At 44.2% G+C, this 9,316-nt stretch overlaps 1 protein-coding gene across 3 annotated transcripts in view; it reads left to right on the forward strand.

Annotated features, from left to right (window-relative positions):
• Positions 1–3,259: 3,259 nt before the first annotated feature.
• Positions 3,260–9,316, forward strand: part of Znf318 (zinc finger protein 318) — a 47,106-nt gene continuing 41,049 nt past the window's right edge. For all 3 annotated transcript variants that reach the window (XR_007588807.1, XM_050122734.1, XM_050122733.1), the window contains exons 1-2: positions 3,260–4,012; positions 6,438–6,589. Coding sequence is in view for 2 of the 3 variants with exons in the window: in XM_050122734.1 (XP_049978691.1) it covers positions 3,524–4,012; positions 6,438–6,589 (641 nt within the window). In the remaining variant the exon portion in view is untranslated. The remainder of the gene's footprint in view (positions 4,013–6,437; positions 6,590–9,316) is intronic.

Below are 9,316 nucleotides of genomic sequence, written 5' to 3' on the forward strand. Positions count from 1 at the left end.
TTGGTCAATGGTTTAAATGTATTTCTAGCTAGCTCTTATATCTAGAATTAGCTCATTTCCATTATTTTATATTTTACCACGAGGCTCATGGCCTACCAGCAAGTTCCAGCTGGCAGCTCACATCTTTGCCCTCAGGTGGCTACATGGCATCTTGTAATTCTGCCTTCTTTCTCCCATCATTCAGTTTAGTTTTCCCCACCTAGCTCTACTCTACCCTATCACAGGCCAAGACAGCTTGTTTATTCATTAACCAATAAAAGCAACACATATACAAAAGGACTTTCCACACCACTTTGTATATTTTGAAGATCAGCCCTCTATCTGAGGGGTTGGTGAAGATCTTTTTCCATTCTGTAGGCTACCATTTTTGTCTTGTTGACTATGTCTTTGCTTTACAGAAGCGTCTCAGTTTCAGGAGGTCCCATTTATTAATTGTTTCTCTCAGTGTCTGTACTACTGGGGTTATATTTAGGAAGTGGTCTCCTGTGCCAATGCGTTCAAGTGTATTTCCCACTTTTTCTTCTATGAGATTCAGTGTGGTTGCCTTTATGGTGAGGTCTTTGATCCATTTGGACTTGAGTTTTGTGCATGGTAATAGATATGGGTCTATTTTCATTCTTCTACATGTTGATATCCAGTTATGCCATCACCATTTGTTGAATATGCTTTGTTTTTTTTATTTTATATTTTTTGCTTCTTTGTAAAAAATCAGGTGTTTGCAGGTATGTGGATTGATTGGTCCTCCTTTCTTTTTTATGCCAATACCAGGCTGTTTTCAGTACTGTAGCTCTGTAGTAGAGTTTGAAGTCAGGGATTGTGATGCCTCCAGACGTTCTTTTATTGTGCAGGATTGTTTTGGCTATCCTGTTTTTTTTTTCTTTTTCATATGAATTGAATATTGTTCTTTCGAGGTCTGTGAAGAATTTTGCTGGGATTTTGCTGGGTATTGCATTGAATCTGGGGATTGCTTTTGGTAAGATTGCCATTTATACTATGTTAATTCTACCTACCAAAGAGCATGGGAGATCTTTCCATTTTCTGGTGTCTTATTCAATTTCTTTCTTCAAAGATTTAAAGTTCTTGTCATACAGGTCTTCCACTTGTTTGATTAGAGTTACTCTGAGATATTTTATGCTATTTGTGGCTATTGTGAAGGGTGATGTTTCTCTGATTCTTTCTCAGCCCATTTATCATCTGTGTAGAGGAGGGCTGATCTTGTATCCTGCTACATTACTGAAGGTGTTTATGAGTTGTAGAAACTCATTGGTTGAATTTTTGGGTCACTTATGTAAACTATCAGATTATCAGCAAATAGTGAGAGTCTGACTTCTTTTCCAATTTGTATCTTGATCTCCTTTTGTTGTCTTATTGCTCTAGCTAAGCTTTATTCGTTAAAACATGAACAATATCACTACACCTCCAGTAACTGAGACCCTAGTACACACAATAAGCATTGACTTCAAGTAACTACACATCGTAATTGATCTTTTCTCACCTTTACTTAAATTCTATGGTAGTGTAGATAGCTAAATACCTAGATAGTATGATGAAGATGGGGCACATACCTCTCTGGTGCATTAACTTTTTCATTAAAATAAATTTTATTTTGAAAAATCATATCAATTATATAGGATAAAGTGAGCTGTATGTAAGGAGATCCAGCTGGTAAAATTTTTGTACTGGGGCCAGGTGAGAGGTAGAGGTAGGCAGATCTCTGTGAGTACAAGATCATTCTGGTCTATAAAACAAATTCCAGACCAGCCAAGGTTGCATAGTGAGACCCTGTCTCAAAAAAAGCCAAAAAATAAACAAATCAAATTTTATACTGAAATATGAAGTAAGCACATCTTTTTATAAATATGTAAATTGGTTCTATTTTAAACATGAAGATATAAATTAGCCCAGCAGTGGTGGCACATGCTTTTGATTCTAGCACTTAGGATGCAGAGGCAGGCAGATCTCTGTGAGTTTAAGGCCAGCCTGGTCTACAGAGTGAGCTCCAGGATAGCCGAGGCTACACAGATAAACCCTGACTCGAAAAACAAAAACCAAAACCAAAACCATAAATTAGTAAGTAGAAATATTTTATAATTTATGTTTTCTTTGTTTTGCCTTTGCTTTGAAATCAGAAATCTAATTTTTATACAAATTTATACAAGTTTCAGATTTGTATTTAGCTGGTGAAAAATATGAAGAGGCTGTTGTTTCGTGTCAACTTATTTTCTTATTTTTCCATTCTATGTATATGAATGTTTTGCTTGCATGATTGTTTGTACATCACGGGGTGCCTAGTGTCCAAAGAAGAGTGTGGGATCCCCTGAACTGGGGTCCTGGATGGTTTGGAGCCCCCATGTGGGTGCTGGGAAAAGAATTCCTGAGCTATCTATCCAGTCCCTATTTTCCCGTTTTAACCGACCCCCTATTTGTTCTCCTTCCCAGTTTTTAAAGATTTATTTATATTTTCTGTGTTTGAGTATGTCTCCACGTATGTCTTTGCACCCCTCCTAAGCCAGAGGAGGGTGGGAACTTATGAATGGTTGCTAGGTGCCTTTTTCTCTTCTCTTCTCTTCTCTTCTCTTCTCTTCTCTTCTCTTCTCTTCTCTTCTCTTCTCTTCTCTTCTCCCCTCCCCTCCCCTCCCCTCCCCTCCCCTCTCCTCTCCTCTTCTCTTTTCTTAGGATGCAAATTCCTGAGACTGACGTGTGGGGAAATGATGCTTCTAGTCTGGGGACGAAATTCTTAATGTCTGAAACACTTGGCGGGCTTCCTCCTGCCTGTCAAGGTATGGATTGATTGCTCTGACGGTGAGCGTCAACATTTTACCCTCGTGCTTGGTCAAAACTTCGGAAATTTTACTGATACCTGTTCAACTTTGAATTTCGCCTCCCTGAACTTTCTCATCCTCAATTTAAACCGCTATAAATTATCGGACTGGAAAGTCGACAATGACAGGCTTCCTCTGCCGGCGGGGGATGTCCGTGGGTGCTCTCCGAGGGGGCTTAGGTGAGGCTGTCACTGCTATTCTCACGATAATCATTTACTGTAAATTAGAAGGGCTGGCAGTGGGCAGGAAAAGCGCTGACACGCTCCAGCAGCCTGAGACCCCGCTCACGGGCACCCAGCGCCCGGGCACAGCGAGTGCCCCGCCCACCGCGCCAGCCCGCTCCGCGTCACGTGGCCCTCGGGGGAGGGGAAGTGGGCGGCTCGGCGGCCGCCATCTTGCGAGCCGAGAGGCGGGGCCTGCGGAGCTGAGGGCGCGCGTCCTCGGGGCCCGAGCGGCTTCCGCGCTCCTCCCCACTCTTTCCTCAGCTCGTCCGGCCGCCGGGAGCCTGGGAGGGCGGGGGTGTGTCGGCGCGTGCCCGCGCCCTCCAACCGCTGGGCCTCCGGGGCGCGCTCGGCTTAGCCTCGGAGGCGGGGAGGGGGCTGCTCCGGCCGCGAGGGTGGCGCGCTGCGGGCTTGGCGGCGGCGGCGGCTGCAGCTGTGGCGGCGCGCTCGGGGCCCGTGGCCGCGGCGCTCCCGGTAGCCATGTACCGCAGCGGCTCCCGCTCCTCGGTCTCTTCGCACCGGACGAAGGACGGCGGCGTGAGCGGCTCGCGACCCGGCCGCTCAGGGGGCTCCTCCTCAGGCTCGGCGCGCCGCCCCTCCTCGCCGCCGCCCTCTAGCTCGTCGTCGCTGCGGCTCTCCTCCCGCCGGCACCGCTCGCCCTCAGGCCACCGCGGCCGCCGGGCCTCGCCGTCCCCGTCTCGGGGTCGCCGCGGCTCCCCGTCCCCGCCCCGCGGCCGCCGGGCCTCACCGTCTCCGCCCCGTGGCCGCCGGGCCTCGCCGTCCCCGTCTCGGGGTCGTCGTGGCTCCCCGTCCCCGCCGCGCGCCCGTCGTGGCTCCCCATCGCCACCGCGGAGCCGGCGACTCTACCCGCCGGGCCTGGCTGGATTCCGAGGCAGCGTTCGAGGCGAGTCCCGCGCCGACTTCGCTCGGGACGGCCGCGGAGACCATCCAGGCGACGGCGGCAGTCGGGTAATCCCACCCTTCGCCTGGGTCGCCCCTCGATCCCGAGCCCCCGGGCCTCCACGCTGGAGTTCAAATGTTCAAGTCCGCCCCGCTCCCTGACAGCCCTGGGCGCCTCGTTGACACAATAACGGACCCGGGACCCAATGCCCGGTTTCTTGGGAAGAGGCTTTCGCTCTCGCTAAGTGGAAAAGTTAATCAAAGCGAGGAGAATTTCTTCCTTACTTATTGGCGCCTTGAGCTTTCCCTGGGGTTTGGTGAGATTCATTCCCCTTAAGGCCCGAGTTTAGAGACGCATGCGAACGCCTGATGGCCAGTCAGGACAGCTTGAACCTAAGCAAGCTGGATGCTTTAGCTGTCATGGGGGTCTCACTTGGAGCTGTGGTCAGAAGCGAGGTGTGCATAATCAATTATTGTGATTGCTGCCCGCCAACTAGCGATGTGACAGCAGCTACCAGCGTTCTTTTAGTGCTCACAGCCCCGTGAGGTAAAGCAATGACTGTTGTTACTCCTTGTCGCACAGCTGAGAGGATTCAGCTCTGAAAGGTCCAAGTCACTTGATGGAGGTGACACAGCTACAAGTGAGGGGACTGTGGTTCAGTTCTCCTGCTCGGTTCTCTCAGTCCGCGATGTTAAGTGTAAAAATGTGCTGCGTGAGATGAGTTGGTGGTGGTGGTGGGTGTAGGTCCGAAGTGGAGGGCTTGCAGAACTCAAACCCGACTTGGGGCCTCAGGTAGCACTAGAGTTGTAGCAGAGTTCCTGCCCGTGACCTGATGTAGTGGAGGGGTTTGTTTGTTCTCAGTTTCTACATTTTCTTTTGGAGAGCGCTATATAAATCATGTATGCTAGGACTCTGCTCACAGATAAACTGATTAGTCACATTGTAGAGATTTTTCAAAGCCCTCACTACAGAGGAATCAAAAGTAGAACACTGTACCACTGCTTCCCACCTCTTCAGGATACTGTATTTGCTCCAGTTCTCTGTCCTACAGGAAATTGTTATCTCCTTTCTCTTCTCGTCTAATCTGAACATTTACCTCATCTAACCTGTTAGGTGTACCTTTAGGGTAAATCACCAGGATGTCCTGTCACCTTCTAGCACTCTGACGACCCTCTTACCTCTTCCTTGGATTCATACATTTACCTTCTTTACAATTTAGCCTTGCTACTCACCAGTTTTTCTTTTCTGTGTTCAGCAATCAAACTGATTTTTAAAATCTTTTTAATTAATTGTATTCATATGTCCCTGTGTGTGGGTATGTACTTAGGAGTGCAGGTGCTGGTGGAGACTTTGGATCCCTTGGAGCTAGTTAGCTGCCTGATGTGGGTGTTGTGAACCAAACTCTGGTCCTTTGCAAGTACAATAATCACTCTCAACTGGAGTCCCCAAACCGATTTTAAACCTTTGCTTTATACATTTAATAAGCATTTAATGGGCATCTGTGGTCTTGGCAGTGGTCTGTATTGTGTTAAATGTGAAATTCAACAGTGAGTTATAGTGTTTGATAGGACTTAAAGGGAAAGAGCCTCCTGAGAAGTAAGCTTTGAGTGAGCACCTTAGAGTAGTGCAAGCACCTTGAGGTAGAGTATAGTTGGGTTACATGACTTTGATTCTTTTTTTTTTTTTGTTTTTTTTTTGTTTTTTCGAGACAGGGTTTCTCTGTGGCTTTGGAGCCTGTCCTGGAACTAGCTCTTGTAGACCAGGCTGGTCTCGAACTCACAGAGATCTGCCTGCCTCTGCCTCCCGAGTGCTGGGATTAAAGGTGTGCGCCACCACCGTCCAGCTACATGACTTTGATTCTTAAAACCCTCCTACACTCTTATCAAGAATCAAATCCAAATTTCCTAATTAGTTTTGTTTCCCTTCTACCTGTCACATTGCTCCAGCAGTACTGGCCTCTTTTCTGTTACCCAAAGAATGCCAGTTCATTCTTGAGATGTTGAGATGTTGCTTCCCTCGGCTTGAAACATCTGTTTTCTTTGAAAGACCTATAAGCTTCCCATTTACTTAAGTTGAATGACAACATCTCAGCAATGCTGCCTTTAGCCACCCTACCTGGAGTGATTCCTCCTTTTTCTTAGTCTTTTATGGTTCATGTTTTAGTGACAATGCTACCTTCAGAAGTGCTTAAAATTGGTTTTTGGCTTTCCTCGCTTAGCTAGATATATATATGTCCTGAGAGCAGGGATTTTATTTACTTGGCTATTCCCATGTTCCATAAGAACAGGCGGTCATATTTTCAGAGGAGTGAAGAATATAAGCTTTTATCAAAACTATGGATATTTCTAAAATTCCTTTTTCTGTTGCGGAATGGTTCCTTACCATGAGAGACAAAAATTTTATGAGTGGGGAATACATTTTATGGCATAAAGATGTCTTCATGTTGACTACCATATGGTTATTCTTTTTTCTTTTTTTTTTTAACTTTTGTAGAGACGTTCTCCTGGTCTGTGTTCTGATTCTTCTCTGGAGCAGAGTTTAAGAGTCACTGTTGGCAATGACCACTTCTGTGTTAACACACCAGAATGGCATCGACTTAGTGACCGGTTGGGATCACCAGTTGATAATCTGGAGGATATGGACAGGTAGGCTTCAAATATGGCAGGGTGCACCATACTAATTCTGAAAGGCAGAATATTGCTGTTTTCTGAGTGATGTGTTTGAAGTGTGGTGCCAGCACAAAGTTATCCCCTATGTCTGTGTCTAATAGAAGATAAACACTGGGAAAGACTGAATAGGAAGAGTGTATTGACATGGACTTCTGTTTCTGATGAAATGTGTACCAGGAAAAGAACATTTGGTACAACTAGAAAGAGAACACTGAGGGAACGTAATCAAATACTAGACCAAAATAAAAGTCTAGGAAGAGTCCTTTATACAATGAAGGTTTTTTTTTGGTTTTTCGAGACAGGGTTTCTTAGTGTAGCTTTGGTGCCTGTCCTGGAACTAGCTCTTATAGACCAGGCTGATCTCGAACTCACAGAGATCCTCCTGCCTCTGTCTCCCCAAGTGCTGGGATTAAAGGCGTGCACCACCACCGCCCGACCAATAAAGGTTTTGAACAAAATGGGAAGTCTTTTTTGTTTGTTTGTTTGCTTGCTTTTTTTTTTTCTTCCAGGACAGGTTTTTTTCTCTGTAGCCTTTGCTGTCTTGGAACTCACTTTGTGGATGAAACTGGCCTCAAACTCAGATGTCTGCTTTATTTGTACAAAATATTTGTATATTTTGCACAAACAATATCACTCCATTTCCCCCTTTTTGTCTAAAATAAAGTATTTTAACTAATATAAGAAAAACTATATACAATTAAGTACAGTAAGTATAGACAAATATATACAGGCAATGATTACATTAACAATGTCTTGTCTACTAGTATTTGACAAATTTGAAGAAAATATTCCATTATCTATCCTATCTTGGTGAGTCCAAAGTCTTGTACCTAGTTCACTTTCTATCTTAACTTGCATTACCATCCAAAACTATCTTTTGATCTCTCAACCTTATACACTTCACACTTCTTTAATGAGTTTCTTCTCTGAGTCTGGTAAACAAGGAAGACTATAACTGTAACTATCTATCTTCAACTCTTGTCTTGGAACTCATTTTGTAAATGAGGCTGGCCTCAAACTCAGAGATCTGCCTGCCTCTGCCTCTTAAGTGCTGGGATTAAAGATGTGTGCCACCATACCTGATGTTTGTTTTCTTAATGATGGAGAATTTATTTATCTGAGATAGAGTCTCACTCTGAAGCCCTGGAGATTGACCTGCCTCTGCCTCCTAGTGCTAGAATTAAAGGCCTGTGGTACTACACTTGGCTTTTTTGAGGGCCATGGGACAGTATGTAAAAGTCCTGGCTGGTCTGGAACTCAGAGAAATCTTCTTCCTTCTTCCTGAGTGTGAGATTACAAGCATGAGCCCAACACCCTGCTTGAAAATTATTTTTTAATAATTTTTTTTTGCTTGGCCAGGTTAGACTATAGATACTAAAGCATTTAAATAAACTAGTGGATAATTCATATATGTATATTAAATGTATGAAGCAGTAATAGAAAGTTAGAGATCTTTGAAAATGTTTTAAGTGTGATTACTGCTTAAAATTGTTGAGTGCTGCCATGTGATAGCTCACACCTTTAACCCCAGCACTCAGAAGGCAGAAACAGGTGGATCTCTGTGATCTGGAGGCCAGCCTGGTCTACAGAGTGAGTCAGGGCTACACAGAGAAACTGTTTCGAAAAATGAAACAAAATTGTTGAGTGCTAAGGAAGGACAAATAAACTACACTGTGTTGAATCTAGACCTTAATTACTAAAAGTTATATATAGGGATTAAATAATTTTATTACCTCACAATAGTAAAAAGGTAAGGATAGGCATATAGGATAGCATTTTATTCATCTTAGAGTTTATCTTTTATATTCTCTAGCATTAAATTAGTGATTAATCAAGGAAATAATTGTTTATTACAGGTAATGAGTATTGTATAGAGTATAGGCAGGCAGATGAAGGCAGCTGGGCAGGAAGTCTGAGGACAGAGGTACTACTGATGCTATTTACTTCAAAGCTCCAATGGCTTTGGATGCAGTGAAGCAAGGCAGGACAGTCTTATATAACATTGAGGCTTCTGAAGATAGGGCTTCAAGGTATGTGACTGGAGTGCTAATTGAGTCAACAGCTCTTGCCCTTCAGTCTGCTTCTATTTTAGGAGGTGATTGAGTAGGTGGACTACAGTGGTGGTGGTACAGGGTGTGATTCTCTTCCTTCCTTGCTGGGTTTTAAGTAACCTCAACATTTCCTTCTGTGAGGTCTAAACTGACATTTCCTTTTTGTTATGCACATATGCTCCTGATAACAAACTATCTCTTTAAGTTATAAAAATTTAATTTCCTTCATAAGGTGTCTAGAACTGTAATATTCCAGAATCACGTGTTTTAGAGAAATAAGCTTTAGAGAAAGTGAAGATAAGGATCTAAATGGGAGCTGTGGGTCTGGTTTATATACGTGTGTGTGTGTGTGTGTGTGTGTGTGTGTGTGTGTGTGTGTGAGAGAGAGAGAGAGAGAGAGAGAGAGATTTTATTTTATTTTTTTGAGACAGGGTCTCTGTTTAACAGTCCTAGCTGTCCTGGAACTAGCTTTGTAGACCAGGCTGGCATCAAACTCACAGAGATCCACCTGTCTCTGCCTTCTGAGTGCTGGGATTAAAGGTGTGCACCGCCACTGCCTGGCTCACAAACATACTTTTTAAAAATAAAGTCTTTTTTTTTTTTGGTTTTTACTATTTTTTTAAATTTTTTTTTATTGAAAAAAAAATTTCCG

The sequence above is a fragment of the Alexandromys fortis genome, unplaced genomic scaffold (assembly GCF_014885135.2).
Source record: "Alexandromys fortis isolate MF-2015 unplaced genomic scaffold, M_Fortis_MF-2015_v1.1 scaffold_212, whole genome shotgun sequence".
Taxonomy (NCBI): Eukaryota; Metazoa; Chordata; class Mammalia; order Rodentia; family Cricetidae; genus Alexandromys; species Alexandromys fortis.